Source organism: Oryzias latipes, chromosome 18 (genome assembly GCF_002234675.1).
Source record: "Oryzias latipes chromosome 18, ASM223467v1".
NCBI lineage: Eukaryota > Metazoa > Chordata > Actinopteri > Beloniformes > Adrianichthyidae > Oryzias > Oryzias latipes.
This window is the reverse complement of record NC_019876.2, coordinates 452,610-480,219: the sequence shown is the minus strand read 5'-3', so window position 1 is coordinate 480,219 and position 27,610 is coordinate 452,610. Positions and strand designations below refer to the sequence as shown.

The following is a 27,610-nucleotide window of genomic DNA, read 5'->3' as shown; positions in this document are numbered from 1 at the left end:
TCACGTGAACAGCTCTAGCAGTCTCCTCGTTAAGTCTGCAGGATTTGGGGGGAGTTAAAAAACAGAAAATCTGTCTGACACGCCTGCGTCCCCCCCCCCCCCTGACTCCCCCTCACGTGTTGTAAAGTGTTCTCTACGACCTGTAACCGCTGCATGACCGTAGAGAAATGTGGTGAACATTTTCCTCTACGGGTTCACTGAGCGCTCTACACCTGAGGGTTCACCTGTGTGCCGTACAGGTGTGACCATTGTTCACCTGCAGATCCACCTGTGAGGACGGCTGGTACGACTACGGCTGAACAGGAAGTGATGACAACATTCAATACAAAATCAACAACAGTTTTAAACATTTCTGCTAAATAAAGAGAAAAAACGGTTTGAGTTTCTACAAAAACGACATTTCCGTCAAACACGTGAGACGCTGAAGCTTCAGGAACCTAACACAAACTCAAACACACGTGTTGGTCCTTCTCTAAACCCACTGAAGGCGTCTTCAGACGGGATCCATGAGGAGATCGTCGCTCAGGAACCCGGGAATGGCCGCTTCCCTCTCTGCCTCCGTCTCCATGGTAACGGCCTTGGTGGGTTCAGACTCCTTCACATCCCTGGTGACCGGAGTGGTCTTCTTCCCCTGCAGCCAGTAGGTCACCATGTCTCCTTTGCCCTGCAGGAACCCGCACAGACGTCACAGGTGGTCCGCCTGCGGCGGCGGTGAAGGACGCCGCGCCTCACCTTGACCTGCTGAACTCCCCGACACTCCAGGACGTAGCCTCCGATCTCCTCCAGCAGGTAGAAGGTGCTGGAGCTGCACTGGATCTTCAGGGCTGCAGAGACAGAACACGTTCATGAAACGCGTCCAGCTTCGGCGCAGAACCTCCCCGTGGGTCAGACAGCATCACCGGTGCTGGTGGACTCCATGCGGGACGCCGTGTTCACCGTGTCCCCAAACAGACAGTACCGCGGCATCTTGGTCCCCACCACTCCGGCCACCACCGGCCCTGAGGAGCACAGGAGAAGCTGTGAGACGGACCCCCCCGCAGGGTTCTGTGGGTCTGCGGGCCGTCCGGTACCAGAGTGGATTCCTGCGCGGATCTGCAGCTGCATGCTGGGTTTGTGGGGGATCCGGAAGGTCTGGCAGACGCCCACCAGGTCCAGAGCCATGCTGGCGATCTCTGAGGCGTGGAGGATGCCGTTCTCCTGAGGAACCCCGGACACCACCATGTCTACGCCCGAGAAGGAACCGAAGGTTATCAGAGGGTTAAGGCTTTTCAAAATAAGAGCCCGATCAGCTGCACAAAAGGTCTGAGTTCTATGAGGGAAACGACGCTGAAGCTTCTGCGGAGCAAAGAAAAGATGAAGACCCAAAACTCTGAGGTTTACACCAGAAAACCAGCTCAGTGGGAGAGTACCGGCTGACAGTTGTGGGTTTGAATCCACCGTCCTACTAAAAGGTGACAGACATGTCTTCCTGTTTGACCCAAGAACAGTAGGAGCAGTCAGACCAAACGTTGTCATGGAGGGATGGAAACCCACGTTTAGAAACAGAAAGAGTCATGGATAAAATACTGAATGTAATAAATGTGACCAAAAAGACTGAAACTGTGGTTTTAACTGTGGTGAAAGGTTTGACTGACATCTGTACCAAACCCAGAAACCTGCAGGAAACCTGCTTTACTATCACTTCCTGTTCAACTCTCAAAACCAGAATATAAGGCCATGTTCAACCAAAAAGCTTTATAAAACTCAAGGAGGCTGTGTGAGAGTCAGACACAAAAACTAAAGTTCAGATGAAAATGTTGGTGTCCAGACCAAACCAAACCAAACCAAACCAAACCAAACCAAACCAAACCAAACCAAACCAAACCAAACCAAACCAAACCTCTGATGCTTTTAAAGAAGCTCTGACATCCTTTAGGTAAATATGAGAAAAGGAAAAGCTTTTTGATGGACTGCTCCTTTGAGGAAATGTCACAGATGAGAGGGTCATCAAAAACACGTGAAGAATGGCGTTCCAGCTCCAGACGCCATGTGTGCGGTCAGTAAGGAGCCGGTACCAACGACTAGAGTGCGGCGGATGTTTGAAGCTTTTTAAGGGTGAAATGTGTGGCTAAAGCAGTAAGGCAGACACAAACGTCAGACATGAAGTGTGATCCTCACAGGCGTCGCCGATGGTCTCCACCTTGTACACGTCATAGTTGTCAATGATGTTGTCAAAGGTTGTGTAGAGCTTGTTGAGGAAGTCCACCACCTGGTACGGCGTGCTGCTGCTGGACAGCTGAGTGAAGCCAACGATGTCGCTGTGGTCCAACCGGGACAGCACCAGAGGAACGCCAAGAGAAAGCAAAGCATGGAAACTGGATCACATGGGAGTTCTGACAAACTGGATCCACCTGGACTGAACTGGACCAGAAACTACACGGACCGGGGAGATTTATGGGTCTAATAAACCCATTTGATACCATAAACCATGAGATTCTATAGAATAACCTGGATTATAGGGCATTAGAGGTGAAGGATCACAATGGAAGAACAACAACAGAAGTTGTTACGGTCGCAGGATTATTGTTCAGATTGTCACATGTGGCGTCCCACAAGGGTCAGTGTTAGGACCCAAAGTACTGACATTTTATTCTAACCATTTCAGTCGAGTATGTAAAATATTGAAGACTGTTTGTTTTGTTTTGTCACACGAAAACTTATTAGAGAGCGCCAGAAAAAATAGAATGGTTTATTCTTAATAAGTTAACAATAATTGATTTGATTTATTTCAGGCAATTTTAGCAAAAAACAAAAGATGAAAGGTATAAATCCCAATTTGACCAAAACAAAAAGGATTTTCTTAGGATGATGCACAAAGCAACGTTTTCCATAGAAGGAAAAATATTGTAGGGTTCTCCAGAGAACGATGCCTGACTTGGATTCTCTACGACTCTCTTGTTCTTCCATATGTTCTCAGTGTGGAGCAGTTAAAAACACGTTATTAGATGTATGACTCTCAGATTTGTTTTCCTTTGAATAAATATTCTTTAAATTTGATATTTGACTGTGAACTCGAGTCGTGTAATGGCAGTTTGAGTATTAAATGTGGATGTGCTGGCATGTGTGTATAGAGTTTCTGGTGTTCAAAGCATTTTAATAAATAATCAAATGAAATCTAAAATAAGCTCCGCCCCCTCTTGAACAGACTGTTGGAACCTCATCAACAGTGGTCATTCTCTTAAATGTTTTGGTTTTGTTACTTCTCCTGTTTGCTTTAATACTTTTTTAAAGATCTTTCTAAAGTCTTCCAGGCCCGTCTAGATAAAATAAAGGGGATAAACTGAAAAGCCGACTTTTCTGACGGTTTTGGACACACATCTCAGACGGGCGTAGAGCTGGACCCACCTGAAGAAGACGGTGGCGCTGACGTAGCTCTGCGCCTGCGACGGTTTCCCCTGACGTAGATCGTCGGCGACCTGCTTTGGGAGCATACCTGCAGCAACCAAAAACTGTTGCAACTGTTCGTAGACGTGACGAGGCGGTTGTGTACTTTGAAACAGACACTCTGATAGGATAAAGCCTACAGTTTGTCAGAATACCGGTCCAAATGTGTGATTTAAATGTTAAATGTCTGGTGAAGAACACAACTATGAAGTAGCAGATGAAGATTACAGGAAATCAAGAATTTGGGTTTTAATCTGAGATATGATCATATCATCTGCATAGAAGTGATGATGCAAACAACCAGCAGATCAGCTGGATATCAACGATGTGGATGCGTCTCACTGTAAAGCAGCCGGTCGGTTTTCTGTTTCTCGTGGGTCAGATCCTGAGTCCGCTCGGCCACCAGGACCTCCAGGTGTTTGCTGTACTTCTCCATCTGAGAAGAACAGGTGGATAAAAAACAGAAGAAGAGCGGGAAATGAAGCCGTCAAAGAGGATTTAGGAATGTCTGAAGAGTTAAAAACATGCCATGCTTTGACAGAACGGGAGACTTTCCATCAGATACGATGAACGGTTGAAGATGGGGTCTTTATGTGTGGATGTTGGGTTTTTACCAGGTTCATCATCATGTCCACTGGGCTGACTTTAATGGGGTTGATCCGGTGGACAAACTTTTTAATTTGCTCAAAGGTGGGCCGGTGGGCGGGGTTATGAGAACGGCACCGACGAATCAGCTACAAGAACACACGTGGGTCAAAAACAGGAACAGAAAGAGGTAAGACGGGCAGTTTTAGTGAACATCAGGAAGGGGTTTCCTCCTCACATCGACGTAGTCAGCGGGGCAGGGGCAGGTGTTGTCGGTTTTACTGGAGATCAGCTCAGGCAGAGGAGGACACCAACCACAGTCCAGACTGGACTCTTCTGCCTGAGAAACGAGGATGATAAGCACAATGTGCAGCTGAAGAGCATCACTACCAGGTTTCAGTGTTTCCTCGTTATGTCCTGGTATGACTTTCCCGCTCACTGTTTCACAGATTTTTAGTAGAATTTTGTACACTGCATTGTGTTCTGTGTCCTGATTGGCTGTAGAGCATGTCAATCAATCTCCTCCGTGACGTTTTTCCTGTACAGAAATCGTTCAGTTTGTCAAATCTACATAAATCTTTGATCGTGATCCGATCGTTGTTATCATTTTATGATCCTAAACACATTTTTCCATAAAGGTTTGAACTTTAAATGAGAGAGAAAAGTGTAGAAATGTTCATGTGTGTCTGAGAAACGTGGAAAATGTGTGTAGTGACGAGTTTTACAGCCTCAAACATCTAAACAAAGATCCTCCTGGGACAAACAAAGGAACAAGTCTATTCTTTAACAACACCGATATAATAAAGCAAACATGAACTAGATTCAGAAGAAGGTTTGAGTTGATCGTTTTATGCTTTTAGATGATTAACAACATTTGTAGAATAACTAACTGCAGCTTTAGCTAAACAATGTGTCGTCATACTTTCAGTCCAGCTCAAAGTTTTCAATCAGAAAATCGTTTTCAGGTGAAAACTATAAAGAATCTCAACCTTCATTTCTCTAAATAAACTGTTTTGTAAAATAACCTAAATAATGAAACTAAAGTTCTTCACGTTTGAGGAGCTACAGACCACAGAGGTTGAAATGACGGCTCATGTTGTTGTAAGTTTCTCCATTTAAACTCCTTAACATCCGAGCTTTGGCTCCAGTGGTTACGTTCTTTGGAATACTGTGACTCTTCAACCATCCACAGTAAAGTATTACTGTGATCACTGATATACAACACATTACTGAGGTGGTTGTGTAATCATTGTAAATCAGCTGTAAATCAGCTGATTCTGGTGCATCAGAATCAGCTGATTTATCTTCATGGCGTAAACTGATGAAGACTGTTATTAAATGTCACCGACGACACCTCCGGTGATAAACGGTTAAACTGATAGTATCACAAACAGTGGTTGTCAAAGCTGCAGTCATTTTTCCCTCTTTTTAAAAACATTTGTGTTTCATCATGAAGCAAAATCAGTGGTTGACACTTGGACTTACAGGGACGGGGTCATTCCGAGTGGCTATCTCCAGGAGAATTATGGAATAACTGGGAAAACACAAGTTCAGAGGTCAGTAGCAAAACTTTTGTCTTTCCTTTAAATGCGGTGCTTTGTTGTGTTCACTTTAATCTTGATGTACGGCAAGTATCCATTGACTGAGTGTGTTTAAAATGTATTCGTTTTAGCACCTGAAGACGTCTCCAGCTAGCGTTGGTTCCATGTTGGAGTTCTGAAACTCGGGTGGCATGTACACCTCCATGAGCCTCTGCTGATAGGTAGACAGCGGTTCGGTCCCATCGTCTCTGCGGTACATCCTCAGTCCATAATCTGGCAGCAAAGATCACATCCATCAAACAGGTAGAAGAGGTTTTCAGTTCACTCATTGCAGCAGGTTTACGTCTGTGGTCTCAAAGTGACGCTTTGTACACAAACACTATCAAGAAACAAGCAAAGAGCTCGGTGGTCTTGTGGGGCGGCAGTGGTTGAGCAGGTCGGCCAATCGCTGGGGCTCGATCCCTGCTACACCCAGCCAACCATTTCCTTTGGCAAAACACTTCACCCTCACTGATGTAGCCCAGGGCAGATGTGGCTACAGCAATAGCTCACCATCACCAAGTATGAATGAGGAGTGAATGTTAATGGAGACACATTGTAAGCACTTTGATCGTCTGGAAAAATCCAATCCATTATCTTTAATAATATAGACAAGTCTGCTTATGTTTTCTGTAGATCCTTGATTTCTTAACTTGGATTGACAGTTTTTAAATTAAATTCTTAATGCAATATTCAAATAAATCTATTCTCAGTCTCTATTTCATATTGCAATTCCTCGACTTGAAAAGGATCGTATCATTGCACAAGTTTAACTTAGAAATAAATGGGGGCTTGTCCGGGATCAAAATATAGGACTTAGTATATGTGGTTCATACCAATACTCTGAAGAAGACTGTTGGACATTTTCCTAAACAGTTTTCCCGATGAAGCATTTTTGAATCATTCCTATGCACTATTTGAGAAACGACCACAAACATCCAAGTCTGCATTTATTTTTATCCTCCAGGACCCCGTAAACCTAAACTTTTTCAAATTATTTTTTTTTAACGTTTTCTTAAATGGGATTTAAAAAAGAATATGTATACCGATATTTCTGCATTCATTTGTTATGAAATATTGTTTCCTTAGAGGCGATAGTCAGCAATGAGGTTTCTAATGGCACCAAAAAACGTATTTAATGAATTTTTCACTTTGAGTAAAATGTTGAAAACATTTTAGCCTATTTTAGGAATGTATCCGTGACATCAAACCCCTCCTTTAACCTGTTATTTTGCAGACCCAGCGGTCATCCAAGACACAGTTCATAGACTTCAGTCGCCCGTGACAGATCTTGTGCTGGTGGAGATACGACATCCCTCTGGCGATGTCCGCAGCAAAGGAGAATCTGTCAGACAGTCACAGTAATATGATTATGATTACTTACATTTGTCCAAACAAGCATTGTTCATTGAAAACAGCTGTGTCTGCAGATGGACAGGAAAGTTCACCTGAAGCCCCAGTTGATTGGGATCTCCTCGTTAAGAAGGACATCGTTAAGGCTTCCCTTTGGGCAATACTCTGTTATTATGGCGATGTTTGGAACCTCAATACAGCCTCCAATAAACTTGCAGAGATTGGGGTGATCCAGTTCCCTGGTTCAGGAGAAAACAGAGGACTTGGACAGAGGAGGTGGTTTGATAAATGAGAACTCATGTTGGGCATTTGTTACCTGACTTGTTTGACTTCTTGTCTGATGGTTTTGGACAGTGAGAACATCTTTGTCTGGATTATCTTGATGGCTACGGTCCTGCCGTCACTGTTGGAGAAAGAGCTTGTAACTATGACACCAGTGAGGCCAGGCTAACCAGCTGCCACAAAACATCAAGAACAGTACTATATCCCGGTGCAGATGAATGGAGTCTTTCGGGTTCCAGGTTGTCCTGTACAGGAATTGAGCCCAGTCAGACAGCTGGTGTTGCTGTCACAGTTCCCCACAGGAACACTCATTATACTGCCCATGGTCATTCGTGATTCCTGATCTGTACAGATAAGAGCACTGTGTGAGTAACAATCCTATCTCTAACTTCTTTACAACTTGTTTTTGGGTGTTATTCCACCCATCCATCTGGTTTTTACACCTACTGAATGAATCCCTTCTAGGGTCACAGGATTATTGTTGGCCAAAGTTGGAAAGTGGAATGCATCAAACCCTGTGATGGACTGGCAAACCATCCAAGATGAAACTTAACCTTACCATGGACATTTATGCCAATTCATGCCAATCACCAAACTCCTTATGGTCCTGTGGTGGACTGTAGGACTATGTAGTTTCTATCCCTCCCCTACTGTCCCCAAAACTGAAGGAACCAGTAAAGAAATCCGACAGATGGGTTGAAAAGTAGCAATCAAACAAATGAGATTAGTTTGATTGGTAAGATTTTGATTGTAAGATCCTCTAAAAATGGAAGGCACAGGTTCCACATCCTGGAACCTAAATATTGTCTTGTACTCATGCAAGTAATCCTTATCTCATTGGACTTAAACCAAGCCGGCATCTTGTTCTCCTTATTTGGCTGCAAATCAAAATGTTGCAGTTCCTCCAAAGACCACCGGAGGCAGTTTACAGAGGGACGCAATTTTCCATTGACTTCCATGTTAAAAAGTCGAATTTGACACCAAAAATAAATGTTATCAAAAACATTTATGTTTAAATTCTTGTTTTTGATTCATACAAACTTGGGTTGGGAGATTTATTTTATTATTTTAAATCTGCTTTTTTGGTTTTGAATGTGTTTAAACTTGAACATCTTTAGGGAAGCCTGTGGTTTTGATTGGCAGGTGGGTGGACCCAGCAGAGGGTCATCTAGACTTTTCTCATTGAACTGCCATTTTTGCAACATTGAGTCGGGTGGCGTACACTAAGGTCAACTTAACCAATCAGCCTGAACTTAACCCCAGCCCTTTTAATCTGGATTTTGGAGTACCTTGTTTGATCATTGAGAAGTCGATGATCCAGCTCTCGTCCCACAGCAGCTTCTCCTTCTGGTACCTCAGCCACTACAAAGACAAAATCTTTTGAGCATTAAATCCATTATTGTTTGGCGGTTTGACTTTCTTTCAGCTGTGTGAGTCTCACCACTGCAGTGAGGATGAAGGACAAGCAGAACAGGCTGACCGGCAGACTGATGGCCATTTTGGTCGTCATGGTCATGGGACAATCGCCACAGTCGGCTGGACAGGTGGAGCAAAACTCCCCCTCCTCACAAACATTGTTACCACAAACTGAAGGAAGGGGGGATAAATGAAAAACTGTTACTTGTTTGGTCTGATATGCTTTAGCAACCAGACAGTACAGAAATCTTCCCAATGCTCAGTGTCCGATGACCTAGACCTGCGCTTGCTTTCCTTCCTTCTTTAGAAGCTGTCAAACTGACAGAGGAATGCTCTACCATGACAGCTTGATTCCAGCTTGTTCCATCGGAATAAATGATAAAATGTTTGATTTTAGAGATTCCAGAATCAGAAGTGGGTCCTTAGAGGAACCAGTGCTGCAGGAACAAGGTAAGCTTCAGGTACAGATGACTCATCAACACTAGTGACTTTGAGCTGGATTCAAGTAGTAGAGACAATGTTCTTTTCAACGACAAAAGCTTTTGCAATTTTCAGGACCTAATATGGGTAGTTCATTAAAAATGGGAGAAAACAACAGCAACCAAAGGAGCTGCTCTGGTCAAATGAAACCCTGTGGCTATCTGGAACAAGATCCATTAACTAACCCCAGACTTACCCTATGTTGTCAGTTGATGGTTGTCATTGGGATGAACACATAAAAAACCTACCCATAGCTGGCAGCACAGTACTTTTGGCCTCCAGGGCAGCCTGCATGATTCCAACTCGTATGTGAGCAATGAGGGAGGTCAAGCCTGCATGAAGAAGAACCACCTGCAACATTTGGGTGGAGCTTGAGAATAGTTTCCATGGTTTATCAAAGACAAAGCAGTCACAACAGATCAAAGATGACCAAACTGTCTGCAGTAGTAGCTACACATTGATGGTTTGGGGAATCTTGTTGTTTTGTCAAAATAGATCCTCACCTTCAAAGGAACCTAAAAAATCCTGAACACCTGAGTGACAAACGGCAGTTTGTCATCTGCATAAAACGACACACTTGAGTGTTTAGTACGGTGTGTGACAGATGTAAATCCTCAAGACTTCAATAAAGCCAAACTAAGACCCATTCATCCATTTTCCCAACCTGCTAGACCCCTTTTGGGGTCAGAGGGTTGCCAGAGCATGTGCCGGCTACTGTTGGGCGAAGGCAGGGTACACCCTTGATGGGTTATCAGACTGTGGGAGGAAGTTGGCAAAATGATGAAGAAACAGTTTTCTGTACTATTGAAGGTCCACACTATTGGTAGGCAGGTCCAGGGCTAAGGGCAGATGTGAGGGGTATGTTTGAAACCAAGATGGAATCTGGCTCTTGGCGCCCAACCCTGGCCTACACCTTTTGGCAATCCCAGAAAAGCAGTATTTTAAATAAAAGGTCATGAGACAGTTCTGGGCTTGTGGTGCAATAGAACCATAAAAATCTCAAATCTGTTCTACTCTTTGGCGCTTTCAACACATTTTTGGAAGGAATTTGTAGACACTTGTCTTTCTCCTTCTTTACTCATCAGTTATGTCCTTTCAGTGGAATAGGACTTGTTTAGAAGAACCCATCACTGTCACAGATTGGGTTTGTGGTAGCACATCTGCCATGAGTAAAACGTTATTCAGTTTTTGCCTGTTTTTTGCCGTTTCAAAGACCAGTTTTGACACCTCGACCTGACTGAGACACCATCTATGGTACTTCTGGTTACCTTGGCAGTCCAGTTGGTCTGGGACATCTTGCCGGAGGTGGAAATGGTGTGGGTGAAGATTTTTCCATCATCAGGGATCCAGGGGCCACAGATGCTCTCTGTTGTCTGTCAGGAGGGGAAGATCTGAGCGTCAGGTGGGTGTTTAACCATCAGACCACGGCATATGTATCAGAACTGTTTTGTTAAATCCTCTTCCTGTTGCTAAATCTAAATGTTTTTGTGTATTCTGTCTACCATGTGTTGTCCTCCAGCTGCCTCAGAGGACTGACACTTCCTCTAAAATGAAGATGAACTGAAATCATCAAATCCTTCACCATGTATCCCAGAGGACAGGAGTGGATGTTAGCGTGATGAATGCAGCAGTTCTCTCCGTTGGCGTCTTTCCAGTTTGCAGGACACTCGTGACGTTCGCAGAAGCTCCGAGCTGAAGCGGCGTCTGTTATGTCACTGAAACACCACAAAAGCACATCAGCAGCTCAGATCGGGCAGGCAGACTGGACGACCGGTCAGTCCCATGCAGTAACAGATTCACCTCTGAGTGAAGATGTGGTTTTGGATCGCCCAGTCGTAGAAAGAGTCGCGGGCCGTGACAGAATATGTGACGCTGAACACCTCCCCGCTCTTCACCAGCTCTGGAGGACGGACGACCCACGCCATCTCCAGACCTGAACGACACAAACACCCTCAAATGGAAGCATCCAGACTTCTGCTTCATTCTCAACGTTTACTCCATCATTTCATTACTAGTGATACGCAGGTCCAGCTGTCAGCGATTCGTAACATCCAGAGTTGAGTTTCTACCAATTTTATTCATGAAAAAGCTTTTATTCCTAAAATTTAATAACTGTCACTGCTGCATTCTGGGTAGCTGCATGTGATCATAAAAACCAGGAGCATCACAGAGCAGAGATCCACTTATGTCTTTAGTGAAAAGGCAGATTGATAAATGTTTTTGTCTTTAGGAATTATTGCTCTGATAAGAACCTTTGATGGACAAACTTACAGTTAAAGAAGTTAAAAGCGTCACAAATACTGTAGGAAGACATAAAACCTCTAAAACCTTCATGTAAGGTTCTGACGTTTGAAGATGAACAGAACTGTCCTCACACAGAACCCACCCATCCTCATTGAACAGAACCATCCTCACAGAACAGAACCACGTTCCCGGGTCGGACTCACCTCCACAGTCAATCATGTTGAACTCGTTGGGTCCCTGCAGAGGCCAGCAGTCGTACTCGCTGTTGTCCAAGTCGTGCCAACAACACACAGGACCAACACAACAAACACACACCTGGTGCACAACAAACAAAAAGAAACAAAACAAATACAAAGGTTTGTAAATTTCAGTAAATCCTGTTTTCTTTTCTGGGTAAAAATAAAAGCTGAAGTGCAGCTTCCTGCTGGATCTTCACTCTCCGGTTGACATGTAGCCTCAGTAACTGAACACCTGAACGTGGAGTTTCCAAAAGTCTCACCAGAACCAGAACCTGGACCCATTTCTTCATGCTGTCGGTCAGACGGAGACAGGCGGACTGATGGACGGACGATGAAGAACATCTGAATAAGTGAGAAGAGCTGGAGGAGGAGAACCCTGGAATCAGATGGGTGAACCAGTGACGCCCCCTGGTGGATAAACTGGTGTTGAACAAGCAGCAGGAGTTTTTACTGCACCTTTTTATGTTGTGCAATTCTGCAGGCTGCAGCCAGGGGTAGTTGCCTTTTTTCAACTAAGTGACTTTAGTTGAAAAGGACCATTGTCGTCATCATTGATGTCACATAACTTCATTTTATGGTTTTGAATGGATCGGACATTATTGTGTTTTATTTTTTAACATTTAATTTTGATTTTTTTTGTGTGAAATGTTTCATTTTTATTCTATTTCAGTTTGTTCTAAAATGCAGTTTTTAAATATGCTTCAGTGTTGAGTGATTTGACCTTCGGGGCCACCGTACAATCTTGAATGATTAATGACATGATAATTAATGGTGGATCAATTACAGTAATCGATGCTTCCAACTATTAATAACCAGGAGTTCAGAGTCTGGCCACAAGGGGGCAGAGTTCAGTCATTTCTGGTTCCGTCCAGTCTGGGAAACTTCAAGGGTTGAGTTGAGAAGCGGGTCCAACAGAACCAAAGCTGGGTCGGTAACCCGTCTTCATCAGAACATGTTTAACGGACTGTTGGACGGTTCATCAAAGGGATGCCGCGAAAAAGGAGATCCACGAGAGGAAAAAACGGTTTTTGTAAAAAAAAAAAAAAACTTTTAGTGTTTTTCCCCAAAATGTTTAGACTAAAGGTCAAAGTTTCTTAGAAAACAAAGCTAAAAATGGTTTGAAACAAGTTTTTTCCTGAAACGTTCGTGAGCGGTTCTGTGGTGACGGGTTCCGTCCCGTTCCGACTTATCTGAACATTTTCCATCAGACGCTCTGTTGAGTCCAAACTTCATGTTCTGGTTCAAATCTGTCAAACATTTCCCGCTCTCCGCACCACAACTCTCACTAAACACTCAACTCCAGCCGTTAATGTGGAATCGGAGCGCGCGCGGTCAAACGTCCCGTGCGCGCGCGCGCGGAGCTGCTACTGCTGAGCTCGCGTGGAAGAGGTTGAGCGTGGAGGAGAGTCTGACACGGAGCAGTGATCGTCTGGATAAAGTCCGTGAACCGGAATCTTCCCGCTGCGTCGCTGCAGTGACCGGAAGCGGAGGATCAAAGAGCGTTGATGACGGAACTCTGAGGATTTGCCTTTTCTGCGTCTCTGGTCTAATCCACCGTTAAACCGGACTCACTCTGGATTAGTTCCCGTTGACCCGTCGTGGGTCCTGAAGGAGGATGCTGGCCCTGGTTCTTCTGGCCCTGACCCAAACCCTGACCCGGAGCCAGCGGCTGGACTACAACAGGTGCGGACTCCACCTTGTTTGTGAGCGTGCAGGAGATCACAGGTTCAGATGTTCCTCCTCTGAGAAACGCGTTTGCTCTGAGTGTTCCTGAACGCATCACTGCTTCTGCAGAGTCCAACGTTTGTTTGGAAAAACGTTTTCCTGCAAATTAATGAGTCCAGACAACACGTTCTGACTGTTCCTGCATGTTCTCCCCCAGAGAACACATGATGGACTGTTCATGTCCATGTTCTGTGAAAGGAGAACATGCAGGAACAGTCCATCATTAACATGTTCTCCCATCGGAGATTCTCCTGTCATAGAACAACATGCAGGAAGAACATGGACACGTTCTGCCTGCATGTTCTTCTCTTAGAGAACGTGGAACAGGAACAGTCCATCATTAACATGTTCTCGCCCCAGAGAACACATGATGGACTGTTCCTGCATGTCATATGAAAGGAGAACATGGAGAAGCAGTCCAACATGAGGAGAACACGTCCATGATGGACTGTTCCTGCACGTTCTCCTCTCTCCTGGACCTTCTAGAAGGTCTGGGGAGTGGAAGGCCTCCTCAGGGGGGGTTCGGCCTCCTCCTCATGACGGCTGAGGCTCTCAGACAGGAGGCATGTGGAGGAGGTGCAGGAGGAGGAGCCCCTCCCTCCGGGGTCTCGTCCTGGTGGCGTTCATGTTGGGACAGGCTCCAGGAAACTGGAGATGCCAGGAATGTTTGGACGCAGCTCCTCGCTCACCCGTCTGGACTGGCAAAGGCTTCTGGGAGTTCCTGCAGTTCTGACACCAGATCTTAGCCCCAAGCGCCCCCCCCACACACACACAGGAAGTTCATCCGATCCTCCGGGTTGTTTGTGTTTTGTTCATCCAGTGGACCCCCCCCAATACTTTTAATGAGTCCATCTCACTTTCTTTCAGCTGGTTGGACCAGGCGGCGCCGTCCGATGGTCTGTGTCGCTATGGCAACAGCGTGGAGTGCTGCTGGGGCTGGAAGCAGGCGGACGGGGGCCGATGTCAACGTGAGGACGCCGTTGAACACGTGTCCGACCTTCACGCCCGTCTGGGTCACGTCTTCCTCACGCTTCTATTTTTTACTCTAGCATCTGTTTTCCAGACCCAGAGAAAACTTTATTGTCACAAACAGAAGCAAGACAATTGGGGAGTTTTCGGGGGATATTATTCAATAAACCATCAATATTTTTATCTTCAGACATTGGACTCATAAATAATCGTCCCAAAACGCTCATGTTCATTAGATTTTAATGATGTCACATCCGCCGTTTAAAAAACAGTAGAGAGCGTCTGAATAGTTTTTCACATTACTCTGCTGCACTGTGAGTGGGGGGGGGGGGGGGGGGTTCAGGCACAGCGCTGGTCTTTATGTCTTTGCTCTTCATCCTTTGTCCTGCCTCTTCACGCTGACCTGTGGCGGGTTCAGAACAGGACTGTGGAGCAGTGAGGAGTCACTGTTTGTTTACTTGTGTTTGTTTGTTTGTCGTACTAACAAACAAACAAACAAACAAACTGAATCTGCTGTCAAAACAGAGTTTCAGTGTCGTGGCCGTTTTTCTGTTCAGGCGGGGGGCAGAAGGTTCTGGAAGAACCTCCAGCTTTTGTTGGTTCTGCATGCAGGATCCCTGCAGACGGCTGTGCGTCAGCGGCCTGCCGGTGGTCGGTGCAAAGCCCCCCTTTCTGCCTCATTTGCAGAGCCTCATCTGTCAGTCAGGAGGGTCTTCTGGAATCTGTTAATGGACTGGAACGGGCTAAAGTCTGGCGGCTTTGTTTGTGCTGAGTCATGGAAACGTGTCCGAACTCGACGGGTGACCCTGTGTGTGTGTGTGTCTGTGTGTGTGTGTTGGTGGGTGTGTGTGTGTGTGTGCAGCTCACTGTCAGCACGCCTGCAAACACGGAGACTGTGTCGTACCCGACAGATGCAAGTGCCACCCGGGATTCAGCGGCAAAGCCTGTAACCAAGGTAACCGCCTGACACGCCCACAGTCTTCTGATTTCCCATCATGCTTTGTCAGAAACATTCCTGCCATGCCCGTTTGAGGGCGTGTCCCACCTGCAGACCCTCAAACACACACTGGGTTCAGATTAGAGGCGGCGGCGGCGCTGACTCACATCCTTTCTGGAAACGACTCTGTCATAAAGCTGCTGCGGTGCCCCCCCCCCCATGCAGACACATTTACGCGCTCAGACGCCGCTGAGGTCAGAGGTTAATCCCCCTGGTTGTGTGTTTCAGACCTGAACGAGTGCGGCCTGCGCCCGCGGCCCTGCAAGCACCGCTGCATGAACACGCCGGGCAGCTTCAAGTGCTACTGCCTGGACGGCTACGAGCTGCAGCCGGACGGCAGCTGCAGGAGTGAGTCCAGAGCCGCGGCGCCGCCTGAGGGGCGCTCACGTGGACGTCAGAGGCGTTAGACTTCCATGGTCCAGATGATTGTTCCTCTAACCCCCCGTCATCGCCGTATTGGACTGATCCTTTTCCAGCTTTAATGTCCCTAAAAAAAACTAAACAACAAAATTAATTAATTAAAAAAAACATTAATTAACAGAGTTAAATACATATTTATCAACATGGCAGCAAGGAATGACTGAGAACTGGACTGAGTGACTCCGCCCCCTGGCCTTCCAATCAGGAAGTGGCTCCAAGGAGCCAAAATCCCACAGACTTCGTTCTGGTCAGACTAACCGTTCTCTAAAATCCTCATTTTTTCATAATATTTTTCTGTAGTTCAGGTTATTGAAGTCATAAACTGACCAATCAGATGCCTCAATAAAGTAGGCGGAGCCTGCTTGCCCCACATCCAACATTTAAAACATTGGACAGATTTGGGAGGGGTGTGGCCTTCCAACAAACTCAACTTGGCCAGTGGTTGCCTTAGCAACCTAGATTCAGACTGACTCGGACCAATCAGTGCTTTCTGAACGACCTCTGGCACTAACATGCTGACGTCAGAATCACATAAAAAATGTATTTTCATTTGAAATTGGTCAACAAGTTTTCCTCATCTCTGCAGTTGTTTCTATTTGAAGTCCAGACTTTAATCTTGAAAATCAGTTTTTAAAAATGTCTCTACAGAAGCTGGTCCTCTCTGCTGTTACCATGGTAACACCAACAAATAATCCCACTCGCAGACTTTGTTTCCATGTTGAGATATGCTTTAGTCTTTGTGGCTTTGGGTGAAATGTTTGCTCCTTCATTACCATGGTTACCATGGCAACATAAGATGAGGGGTGGGGGTCTGCATGTTATGACTTCCTCCCCAGGTTGAAGGTTTTCGACACATTTGGTGAGTTTAGGAGCAGCTCTACTGATGATCCAGCAGCTTTCAGGTTCTGAGGTGATGCAGAAACCGGTTTTGGTTGTGGTTCTGTCAAACCCGTGTCTGTCCCGGCTTCCAGTCAGGACCTGTTACCACGCCAACTGCCAGTACGGCTGTGAGGTCATCAAAGGCCAGGTGCGGTGCACGTGTCCGTCTCCGGGGTTACGTCTGGGTCCGGACAGGCGCACCTGCGTGGGTCAGTCTGCGTCTGTCTGCAGCAGCTGCAGGTGTCGGGGCTCCGCCCTCATTCTCTCGTCTCTGCAGACGTGGACGAGTGCGTGTCCGGTGGCGGCGTGTGTCCTCGCCGCAGGAAGTGCGTGAACACGTTCGGGAGCTTCATCTGCAAATGCCACCTGGGCTTCAGGCTCACGTACGTAAACGGACGCTACACCTGCCTAGGTGAGTCTGCGTTCTCGCTGCGCCCGTCTGGATCTTTGAGGTGAAGCAGAGAAAGAACGCCGTTTTCCCCTCCCCCTCCAGATAAAGACCCGCGGCCGTTCTGCTCGCTGAACCCGTCCTCCCCAAAGTGCAGGTGTAAAGACGGCTGCACAGGTAACGTCCCACCTGAACTGCTGAGGCGTCTAGTCCTCAAGCCCAGGAAGACTTTACTGAGCACTCTCCAACATCCACCAGCTGATCCGTCTCTACCAACTGAACGCAGAGTCAGGAGATTCGGGAAACAAGAAGCCGGAAAAAACATTTAGAGAAGTTTTGACCAATTCCTACCATCGCTCCATGAACAGAGGTGAAGGCCGTAGTCTCAGCTGTCCTCATAGATGCACGGGAAACTTGAAATATCAAGGTGGTAGAGCATGTAAGGATGACGTATGACATCATCATCTGTATGTCATAGTCCATGGATTACATGAAATCTTACCACCTTTATCCACCTTTGTCATGGTGGGGAGAACACGCCAACGTAAGGATCGGGTCATTTTGACCCCACAAGATGGGTTAAGATGCAGACGGTCTTCTCTACGACTCCCAGATGACACAAAAACCGGCAGAACCCGTACGGGTCAGCCCCCCTATGGTACTGAATGAGGCTAAGGCTTTAGATGTTCCTCCACCCAAATTCTGATTGGAAATCTCCACCTCATGAGCTTCCATGCTGAGGATGTTGATCTTCTGTCCTGGTCTGGGCTTGACCGGTCCGTTTTGTTGTGGGGGCTGTTTACAGCTGGTCTTGTTTGTTTGTGTTTATGTTTCCAGTCGTCCCCAAAGTGACTGTGTACCCGCCCAAACCCAGAACCCCGCCCCCCCTCACCACCACGGCTACAACCGCTGCTCCTGTAACCGCAGCTCCTCCCACAGCCGCTACTACTGTTCCAACCATAGCAACCACCGTTACCTCGGTAACCACTGCCATGGAAACAACCCGCCCACCTCTGACTGATGCTTCAACCACTACAGCTTCAACAACAACAACAATGACAACCAGAGTTCCAACAACAACCACAACACTGCCCACAACAACAGAAATGGATACAACGACTCTAACCACCACTTCTACCACCACTACAACTACTGCTACTACAACTACTGCTACTACAACTACTGCTACTACAAGTACAGCTACTACAAGTACAGCTACTACAACTACTGCTTCTACAAGTACTGCTACTACAACTACTGCTACTACAAGTACAGCTACTACAACTACTGCTTCTACAAGTACTGCTACTACAACTACTGCTACTACAAGTCCTGCTACTACTACTACAGCCACTACTGCTAGTACCATGTCTGCTGTTATCACGGTACCTACAGTCGCCTTGACAACCACGATGCTGCCAACGTCCTCCTTAAAAACAACAACAATAAGCAACAGAATCAACAAGGATGTGACACAAAGACAGAGAGGAGACGTGCACAGTAAGAACACACACACATGCACTAACACAAACACAAACACACTTTCTCAGCCGGTTCATTAAAAAATTAAACCTCGACTGGAATCCTCTTTGTTTTTTCTACTTATGTAAACAAAATACTTTTTCAACATTTTTATTTTATCTACAATTTTCTTTTATTTTCTCTGTTGCTTCTTTGGTTTTTGCTGCATTTCTTCACTTTTTTGCTAAAACACAACTTTAACTGTAACCCTTGTGCCATCTTAGGCACTTTAACATTGGGAGTTGGGTCATCTAGACCCACTAGACAGTGCTCTGAACCTTTTTTCTTCAATGATTTGTGAACCTCACTGGTGTCCATGGATTACATGAAATCTTTCCACCTTTATCCACCTTTGTCATGGTAGGGGGAACACCTCAATGGAAGGGGGGGGGTCACCTAAGATGGCACAAGGGTTAAAGTTGTGTTTTAATTTAATGTTCTGGAGTCGTGTTTGCAGCGTTAAACATCTATGATGGATTTAGTTCCTGACCTTTGTTCAGCTAAGGTCAGCTTTGACAACTGTTTCAGTTTTTGACATTATCACAGGAAATGATTGTTACTGTTCTACTAACTTGTTGTACATTAGCTTATAATTGACCCGTGTGTGTGTGTGTGCGTCAGTTCCTCGACTGCCCGGTAACAATGAGGACTGGGATTTTGACATCGAACTGGGAAACACAGCAGAGGACGCCCGCGATGACCCCGGTACGTCCCAGGTTTACGTTTGCGACTGTAATTGGATCGTAAATTCAGACGTTTCTCGTTGTGAGACACAGACGTCTCGGACACTCAGAGGGTTTTCATCAAACATTTGTATTCTTTGGACTGTTTAAAACCCTTCAAAGTTCCCAGAAATCAATGTGAATCCTGGTTCTGTTTACTGAGCTGGAACAGGTTTTCTGTGGAACACGGCGCTCAGAAAGCCGTCCGAATGTTTTAGTACGACAGAGGTGCACCGGTTGATGGATTGATGGAGCATTATGGGAACTGTAGTCAGGACCCTGGCGGCCTGGTATGTTCTGTGCTTCAACATAAGGAAGTGAGGTTATAGTTCACTGTGAAGGCTGTGTGTGGAAGAACCCAGCGCCTCAGAACGTTGGTTTCTGTTGGATGAAGATACAGATGGATGCTGCAGGAACTCTTTGATCTCCCTGTTTGTGCTGCAGAGGCGGGCCGGCTGCACTGCACCTTCCACCGGGGCCTTTGTTCCTGGATGTCGGACCGCGACGGAGACCTTCCCTGGGAGGCGGAGCGGAGTCCTGCAGGTCTGATGTGAACTCTGAACTGTTACCCATCACTGCACTGCTTCTTTAGATGCCATGGATGACTAATACTCACACGTTTGGGTGAATTTGTGTAACAGGAGACAATGGTGGACATCTGTGAGGATCAGTTTGGTTTCATGTAGAAGAAGAGAACCTCAGATGTTTGCTTTGATGAGGTTTCTAGAAAAGAAAATAGAAGGTCAGAAGGATTTGCTTCATGTCTTTAGATCCAGAGAGAGGAGGTGTGGTTTAGGAGGAAGTAGAGAAGAACGTTTGAGTTTTTCAGGACATGAATGAGAGCTGGAAGACAGCGGTGAGATGTTCTGTAGGTTCTGTAGGGACTAAACCGAGGACTAAACCATGGTAATAAACAGACTCACAGATGAGGTCAGACAGGAATCTCTGTGGATCATGATGTTTGCAGATGACACCGATCTCTACAGAGAGCAGAAAGCAGGTGGAGGAACATTTAGACAGGTGGAGGTTTCCTCTGGTTAATGGTCATAATGACATTTCTCATTGAAAAGCATCTCTCAGGTCATCTTCAGGAACATCTAGAATGCTTTACTCTAGGATGCCTGTTTCTCTGCTGGTTTTTTCACTGGTTCCTCCTGTGAGATTACTGGTGATGTTGGGTCTTAGGTCAGTACCTGTCTGTTCCTGAGCTGAAGGCGGGACAAAGAAGCATCCGAGGAGCCCGATTGGCCCTCCAGGTGCCCCCTTCCTGGAGCCACGGCGACCTGTGCTTCTCCTTCTCCCATTGGCTGACGGGTCATCATGTGGGCGTTCTGCAGCTGTTCATCAAGAAGAAGGGACGCGATGAAAGGTCTGCTTCCTCCACTCAGACACCTGCTGGAGTCAGCTCAAACACTGATGCTGATTGGCTGTTGCAGGTATGGCCCCGCCCTCTGGAGCAGGACCGGAGGACACGGCTGGAGACGAACGCAGGTTACCTTGACAATGCGATCCGTGGACAGAGTGAGGCCCACACCGACGATGAAGATGATGTAGTGTGGATGAAGATGATGAGGATAGTGATGATGTGTTTCAGGTTTTGATGAAGGCCGAGCGAAGGAAAGGTCGGCGGGGACAAATGGCGATTGATGATGTCACACTGAGTCAAGGGGCGTGTCGATGACATCATGAGGGCTCACATGGACTTGTGGTTGACGTGTCTGAAGGACTTCTCTGCTGTCGGAGCTGCAAGCAGCAGACTCCGCCCCCAATGGATGGATGACTGTTACCCACCTGACCAGGGGTCAACAGGTCACTCAGGGAAGCTGCAGGGCAGAAAGCAAACATTTACCCCAGGCTGAACCGTCGTCACACTCCGGATGTCAGCGAGTCTCCTGTCAGCTGACCTCTGACCTTCAGTGTTTGGCTCCACCCCCTGAGTCTGTCCAACTGCATGGATGAAGCTCCTCCCAGTTGAAGTTTCACTTCCTGCTTTTAAACCACATTTGCACAAAAACGTGTTACTTCATTAAATAACAGTTTGATGTTTTTGATCCAGTGTCTGTGTGATGTGTCCACAGCGAGTTTGGTAGACTCCATGATTGGTAATTGGGGGGGTTGTCCTGAACCCCGCCCTCTGGATTTTCACAGCTGCAGGACGTTAGCATGAAGCAGAAGGAAAGAGGACAGGACGGCGGCGCTTGTTGGTTCAGACTGTTCTGAAAATTCATGGAAACCTGCAGTTTGTGACGAGAAATGAGCGGCAGGACTTCAGTCTTCAGGCAGGACTTCAGTCTTCAGGCAGGACTTGGGTCTTCATGCAGGACTTGGGTCTTCATGCAGGACTTGGGTCTTCATGCAGGACTTGGGTCTTCATGCAGGACTTGGGTCTTCATGCAGGACTTCGGTCTTCATGCAGGACTTCAGTCTGTGTTGATCTTTACCGAAACATGTTGTGTCATCAGCATAGAAACACATTCGACTGCTGAAGCCTGAAGAAAACCTGGCATCTGACAGCAGGTGAAAACACTCCACCTATGCTGTTTCACCTGCAGGTGGAGGGAGAGACAGAGGCAGCTGGGCTGCTGGTTTGTGTTGAACATCTGCTTCACAGGACACAAACACACAAACACACAAACACACAGGCGGAGGTGCACAGCTGGGCGGAGCAGCTGCTGAGATGATTGGTACTTTACAGCCAATCTTCAGATTCCTGCGTTTATAGAGAGGAGCTGAAGGCTGTGATTTACTCCCCTCTGTGTGAGTCTGTGTGTGTGTGTCTGTGTGGGCGTGTGAGATGGTGTGTGTGCGTGAAGGAGGGGACGCTCCTTGTTAACCTGTCATTACCACAATCAGCGCCGCACTCTCTCCTCACAGCACTTTGAAGACCAACGCTCCTCCTCCTCCAGAGGAGACATCTGCTCCTGCTTGTTTCATGTTTGATGACGAGTTCGGCGTCAACAGCAAAAATACAGACTGTTTTTAAACAATCTAACTTTGTGTCTTCACGCTCTTCTTCAGGGACAAAGGTCTGATGAAAAAGGACGACGATCAGGTGAAGGTTTGCCTCCACCCCTCATCTTTAGATGTTGGTATGATCCAAACAGAGCTGGGTTGCAGCTCCTGCTGTTTGTTTCTTTCTTTAACATCTACTCTGTCGTCCTCTGAATCCTCTTTGTTTGGTGTTTGCTGCCCCCAGCTGGACATGAGCTGTAACTGCATATTTTAAAAAACAACCATAGAAATGATCAAACCCCAGGAGTCCAGAGGTTTACACTTGATTTGCTCTGAAGCTCAGTTATGAAGTTTATCTGACCACCGATGACGTCTGTCTTCTAGACTTTCTTGTGGGTCGGAGTTTTTTAATTTAAAGCTATGAAGGCGAGCGCGTCACCATGATTGACCTTGAACTTCCAGAAAAAGTTCCTGTTTCTGTTCATTTCAGGGGTTCTTAGTGGAAGACCAAAGTTTGGGTTCCAAAAACCAAACCAGATTTTTTTATTTCATTAAATAAAATTGTCCTTCAGATGATGAAAAACTGAGGTTCTAGACGGGAGAACTGGTTCTGATCCATCTCAGGTCTTCCTGCAGAGGATTTTCTTTGGTTCCTGACGTTTCCAGCGGCAGCTGAAGGATCTGCTCGTCTGTCTGGAAGAGTCCAAATGGATCTGCAGCAGATCTCACCTGTTAGCAGAAATGGTGACGTCCACAGCTTCCAGTTAAAGAGCAGGTCCCGCCTCCAGAACCGCCAGACCCTCCAGAACCTCCAGAGCCTCCAGAACCTCCAGAGACAAACCAAGGACCTCCATCTGAGCTGGACGCTTCATCAAACCCTTTCAGTTTGTTCTTCAGCGTGTTAGATGTTCCTCAAACCTTCTGTCAGTCTATCTCTACTGCAGGATCAACAGGAAGGTCAATGATTAAACTGTGACGTCATGTCAGACTGTGTCCAGCAGGGGGCAGCAGCCCTGCATAAAGCGCATGAATGGACTAAAAAGTTCCTGTTCTTACATGAGGTTCTGCAGCACATCAGGACGATGAGAACTTCAACCCTCAACGCAGTTTCCTGCTTCAGCTCACTGTCCAGCCCTTAGCGGAAAGTATTCTGGTTAAATGTACTACAAGTATACTCACTAAAAGTGAGGCAGTATACTCAAGGTTTACTGTTTGTACACCATAGATGTTTTAAACTTACGATAAAGAAGTATTCAGTCAGTACATTTCCTACACATGTCTGAATTATACCTGCTGTACTTATACTCTAGTATATGTAATAAATGTGGAGTACTCCAGATTTGCTGAGATTGCTAAATCACAGACGGAAGCAGAATGAGGTCAACGACAAAACACAATCGCTGCACAAAACCACAACTTTAAACAAACTGCACACAGCTTGGTTCTGTTAGACAAACCACAGCAGAAAACAAGAAGCTGTTTAGGCCGGGGGGGTCTGAACTACGGGGGCAGCACAGGTTTTATTGACCTGCTGAAGCAAATTTTACACATCCAGCTGGAGTCCCACTTTATTCTGTTTTACCTGCAGGTGGCGCTAAAACGAAGCAAAGAAGAATCTTGGAGCATGACTGTAAACCTGCAAACACAATGAGTCAGCAGAAATGGCTGCACAAAGGAAACACAAACGAGTGAGAGCAGAAGATTTCAGACACCAGTGTCCTCTGATGAGACGCCGCAGAAAGAACCAGAATAAGAACCAGAATGATTGACAGCATCTGTGAAGGTCTACGTGTCTCAACCACCAACCTTTCTGCTGACATGCTCACCATCCTCCAGTCCAAAACCAGTCACTGCTCCCACTGACACCAGAGTCTCTGCTCCCACTGAGTTCTTCTCACTACAAGCGAGTTACAAACACACACAATGTTCTTGTGTCGTTGTGCAGCCTTGACTTTTAGTTTTTCTACATTTGGACCCCAATGAGGAAACTTTAGGTCTATGGGTGTCACATGTCTGCCCGTCCAGGAGAGACTTCCTCCCTTCATCTGCTGGTGTAGCAGTGGAAAAGCACCACACTGCCCCCTACTGGACGAGGGAACATCCACAGCATCAATAGGGGCTGAACAGGGACAAGCTGGACCAGCAGAACCATCCTGAACCGGTCCATTGTTTCATTGTTTCTTTATTATATCATATTTTTTGGGGATTTATTTACATCTGATTTTATGTTCAGCACTTTGGTTACCTCTGCTTTTACAAGAGCTCCACCAATAACACATTGATTGATTGGTTGATTGATTGATTGATTCCAGCAACTGGTTCATTATGGGTCTGGTTGACCAGGTTGTTGCCATGGAGACGAGCATGGCAGGCTGGAGGAAGTGGTGTTGGCGTGCTCTGCTGCCTCAAGTGTGGCGTCGTGCGTTTTCAGTCTCACACTTTGACCTGAGTTTGGATTTATTTCATGACGGTTTGAGGAAAAAAAACAAAGGTTGATCAGGTCCAGATGAAGAAGGTTGAAGAAGAGTTTGGATGTTTTTCTCCTGAAAGTTTCTCTGAACCTGAGCTCCGTGGTTCCTTCAGACACGGACTTCCTATGACTGATGCAGTTTACATCTGCAGGTTGACGTCTGCAGGTTGGCGTCTGCAGGTTGACGTCTGCAGGGTGGCGTCTGCAGGTTGGCGTCTGCAGGTTGGCGTCTGCAGGTTGACATCTGCAGGGTGGCGTCTGCAGGTTGGCGTCTGCAGGTTGGCGTCTGCAGGTTGGCGTCTGCAGGGTGGCGTCTGCAGGGTGGCGTCTGCAGGGTGGCGTCTGCTCATCTGAATGCAACGAGGTCACGGAGAACCTCTGAGCGTCCTCAGAAGACTTCAGACGCCCACAAAGCTCCGAGGTTCCTGCAGTACAAACAGCCACAGGTTGTTTGAAATCTGATCTCCAGCGAGTCTCTCCTGAACCAGAACAGAGGAAACCACCAGTTAACGATCGAGCAAAGAACCCAGAAGCTGAGACGAAGCAAACACCTACATCAGTGACGGTCTGAGGGATCAGACGGGCGGAGCCGTGGTCTTCCTCACTGTAGAGTAGACGATCTCTGAATCTGATGAAGACTCTAAAACTAAAGAAACAGCAGAGAGAAAAGCTGAAGATCTGCAGAACTTTACAACCCAAACCTGTTCAAAGAGACGCATGACACGGACCGGAAACGGTTCTGTGGACCGCCAGAACATTTGCACCAAACGCTTCATGTTTCTGGGTTCAGAACAGTTCTGACCCAGAATCACAGACATCTCAGGGCTCAGAAGAGTCCGCTCCTTGAAGGAAACGAAGCGTGGAGCGTTCAGAACCATCTGGGTTCAGAACCATCTGGGTTCAGAACCATCTGGGTTGACCCATTTTCACACTGAGCTTTTGAGAGCAGAGCAGAGCGCCACCTGCTGTTCCTTTGAGGACAACAGTCAGGACAGCAGTCGGTCCAGAACAACCGTCCATGCAGACCTGCATTGTTCTTCAGCAGTTCTCGTGTCTGAAGGAGCGTTGGAACTGATGTTTCTTCTTCTGTGGTGGAGCCTGAGCAGCTCGTCTGCTGCTGATCAAACAGGAAGTGACTGCAGAGCTTTTAGATCGCTATCGGCAACGGCCACATCCTGCAGACACTCATCTCTGCTGCTCAGCGAGAACGTCACCCCTTCAGAACAACAGAGACTCTCCTGTCACTCCGGTCACGGATCAAAGAGACATCCTAGTTTCCACGGCAACGGTTGATCCTCATATCAACAAATCTAGTCTGAAATAAACCCAGATTTGACTCGGCTTCATCCTTCAGCTGGAAACAAACAAACACATGAACGTTTACCTCGGCTGCCTCTGATTGGCTGCTGCTGTAAGATGGTGAGGTGACTGTATGTGACGTCATCTTCTCTGGTTCTTCTTTCAGCTAAAAAAGGACAAATGTTTGGTTTCAGGAGTTTCTGTCCTGACTGTTATAAAAACAAATCTGATTTCCTCATGAATTCTGGGATTGGCGTCTCACTGTCAGACTTCCTGCTAACGCAGACGATCAGCAGAACCAGGAACACCAGAAGAACCAAAACACCAATGCAACCAGCAGGTAACCACATGTGAAGAGGAGGAGAGGAGGAGGAGGGAGCAGTAGATGATGAAGGAGCAGAGGAGGTTAAGAGAGCAGAGGTGGTTGTGGGTTTCTCTGAAACAGACCAAAGATGATGATGAAGATGATGATGAAGAACAGAGAGGCTGCAGAACCGGATCGGGTCCCTGAAGGAGCTCCTCACCTGAGACAGAGATCCAGCTGGATGGAGACTCTCCATGAGCGCTGATGTGACACTTGTAGAGACCTTCATCAGACCTGGAAACATGCTGGAGGGTCATGTGACCTGTAGGCTCAGTCCTGATGAGGGAGCCATCTTTATAGAAAGCAGCTGAGGGCTTGGAGGGAGGGGTCTGTGATTGACAGCTCAGAGTGAGGTCATGACCCTCCATCACAGGGAGGACAGGACTCTGCAGGATCACTGATCCACCTCAACACAGAGACAAAGCATTTCATCCATCTGCACACAGCTGCAGCAACACTAACTCCACAGTCTGATCTTACCAGAGACACTGATGTTCACGCTGATGCTGGAGGCTCCTCCCCCTCTGGACTCACACCAGTACACACCACTGTCTGATGTAGAAAGATAGCTGATCTCACAAGAAGAAATGTGTAACTCTCCCCATTCAGAACAGTTGGTGTTTTCTCCAGTTGAGGTGTTTCTCCTCAGAGTCCATCCTGCAGAGCTGTGGTCCTCACACTTCAGAGTCACTGATTCTCCTCTGAAGAACTGAGATCTGCTGGGACTCACAGTCAGACCAACTGCAGGAGTTGGAGAGAAAAACTGTCACTGCTGTCCAATCCATAAACAACAGATAAAACCTCATTCTGTTAACCGTTAATAGTTGCTCTCCTTTAATTTTCAAAACCTGAAATCATTCAGTGAATGTTGAGGATGTGACAAATGATGAAGATGTGACAAATGATGAAGATGTGACTCACTTTGGTTTGTTGGACAGCATAGCACAAACGTCAGACCTGCAGAAACGACAGAGAAGCAGTGAAAGCAGGAAGTGAATCTCTGCCAGCGTCTCCATCTGAGAGTTTCTGAGCGTTTCCTCCTGCAGAACCACCATCAGCAGCTTCAGGACGAAGACCTTCAGGATCCACATGAAGATCTAGTCAGAGGATCTCTGCTGCCTCATCACCCTCCCCCCCTTGGTGATGGGGGGAGCGACATGAAGCACAGGTGATGCAGAGATGGTTACCTCAGGTGATCCAGTCAGGTGATCTAAAGCTGCAGCAACACGTTGGCCCCCAGTTTCCACAAATATCACCTTCACCTTCATCATACTCCTGGCTACGCCCAAACCATAGCCTTTA

General features: G+C 46.7%; 3 protein-coding genes and 1 long non-coding RNA gene across 8 annotated transcripts; 1 reads left to right on the top strand and 3 right to left on the bottom strand.

Annotated features, from left to right (window-relative positions):
- Positions 1 to 323: 323 nt before the first annotated feature.
- Positions 324 to 14,182, bottom strand: olgc8 (membrane guanylyl cyclase). Of its 3 annotated transcripts, none has more exon segments than NM_001104651.1 (24): positions 324 to 664; positions 733 to 824; positions 900 to 998; positions 1,071 to 1,223; positions 2,158 to 2,297; positions 3,385 to 3,472; positions 3,766 to 3,859; positions 4,038 to 4,157; positions 4,247 to 4,348; positions 5,494 to 5,542; positions 5,684 to 5,822; positions 6,812 to 6,933; positions 7,037 to 7,180; positions 7,258 to 7,344; positions 7,423 to 7,567; positions 8,513 to 8,585; positions 8,665 to 8,810; positions 9,368 to 9,470; positions 10,388 to 10,492; positions 10,702 to 10,834; positions 10,920 to 11,052; positions 11,567 to 11,678; positions 11,863 to 11,962; positions 12,059 to 14,182. In NM_001104651.1, coding segments are annotated over 23 exon segments (2,580 nt in total). In that variant the 5' UTR covers positions 11,893 to 11,962; positions 12,059 to 14,182; the 3' UTR covers positions 324 to 493.
- Positions 13,175 to 21,274, top strand: LOC101170304 (nephronectin). 2 transcript variants are annotated; one of them, XM_011487143.3, is made up of 14 exons: positions 13,175 to 13,285; positions 14,195 to 14,295; positions 15,159 to 15,251; positions 15,522 to 15,641; positions 16,685 to 16,801; positions 16,870 to 17,004; positions 17,086 to 17,157; positions 17,818 to 18,021; positions 18,055 to 18,480; positions 19,123 to 19,206; positions 19,668 to 19,766; positions 20,409 to 20,592; positions 20,660 to 20,744; positions 20,818 to 21,274. In XM_011487143.3, the coding sequence occupies exons 1-14, from the start codon at positions 13,218 to 13,220 to the stop codon at positions 20,902 to 20,904; spliced, it is 1,875 nt and encodes a 624-aa protein (XP_011485445.2). In that variant the 5' UTR covers positions 13,175 to 13,217; the 3' UTR covers positions 20,905 to 21,274. The 2 variants fall into 2 exon arrangements, with proteins under 2 accessions (XP_011485445.2, XP_004079589.3); XM_004079541.4 differs by having other exon boundaries at positions 17,818 to 18,480.
- LOC105356302 lies at positions 19,297 to 20,402 on the bottom strand. Of its 2 annotated transcripts, XR_002875250.1 has the most exons (3): positions 20,147 to 20,402; positions 19,840 to 19,946; positions 19,297 to 19,768 (listed from the first exon to the last, which is right to left on the bottom strand). It is a non-coding gene; the product is annotated as an uncharacterized LOC105356302 (long non-coding RNA). The 2 variants fall into 2 exon arrangements; XR_002292325.1 differs by having other exon boundaries at positions 19,840 to 20,402.
- Positions 21,275 to 23,453: 2,179 nt separating the features above from the next.
- LOC101155147 (sialoadhesin-like) lies at positions 23,454 to 27,362 on the bottom strand (the record flags this gene model as incomplete). The annotated part of the gene is made up of 7 exons (XM_023948974.1): positions 23,454 to 25,124; positions 25,201 to 25,291; positions 26,030 to 26,110; positions 26,207 to 26,380; positions 26,469 to 26,714; positions 26,789 to 27,049; positions 27,230 to 27,362. Coding segments are annotated over 6 exons (966 nt in total), but the record flags the coding sequence as incomplete, so codon positions are not given.
- Between the last annotated feature and the right edge of the window lie 248 nt (positions 27,363 to 27,610).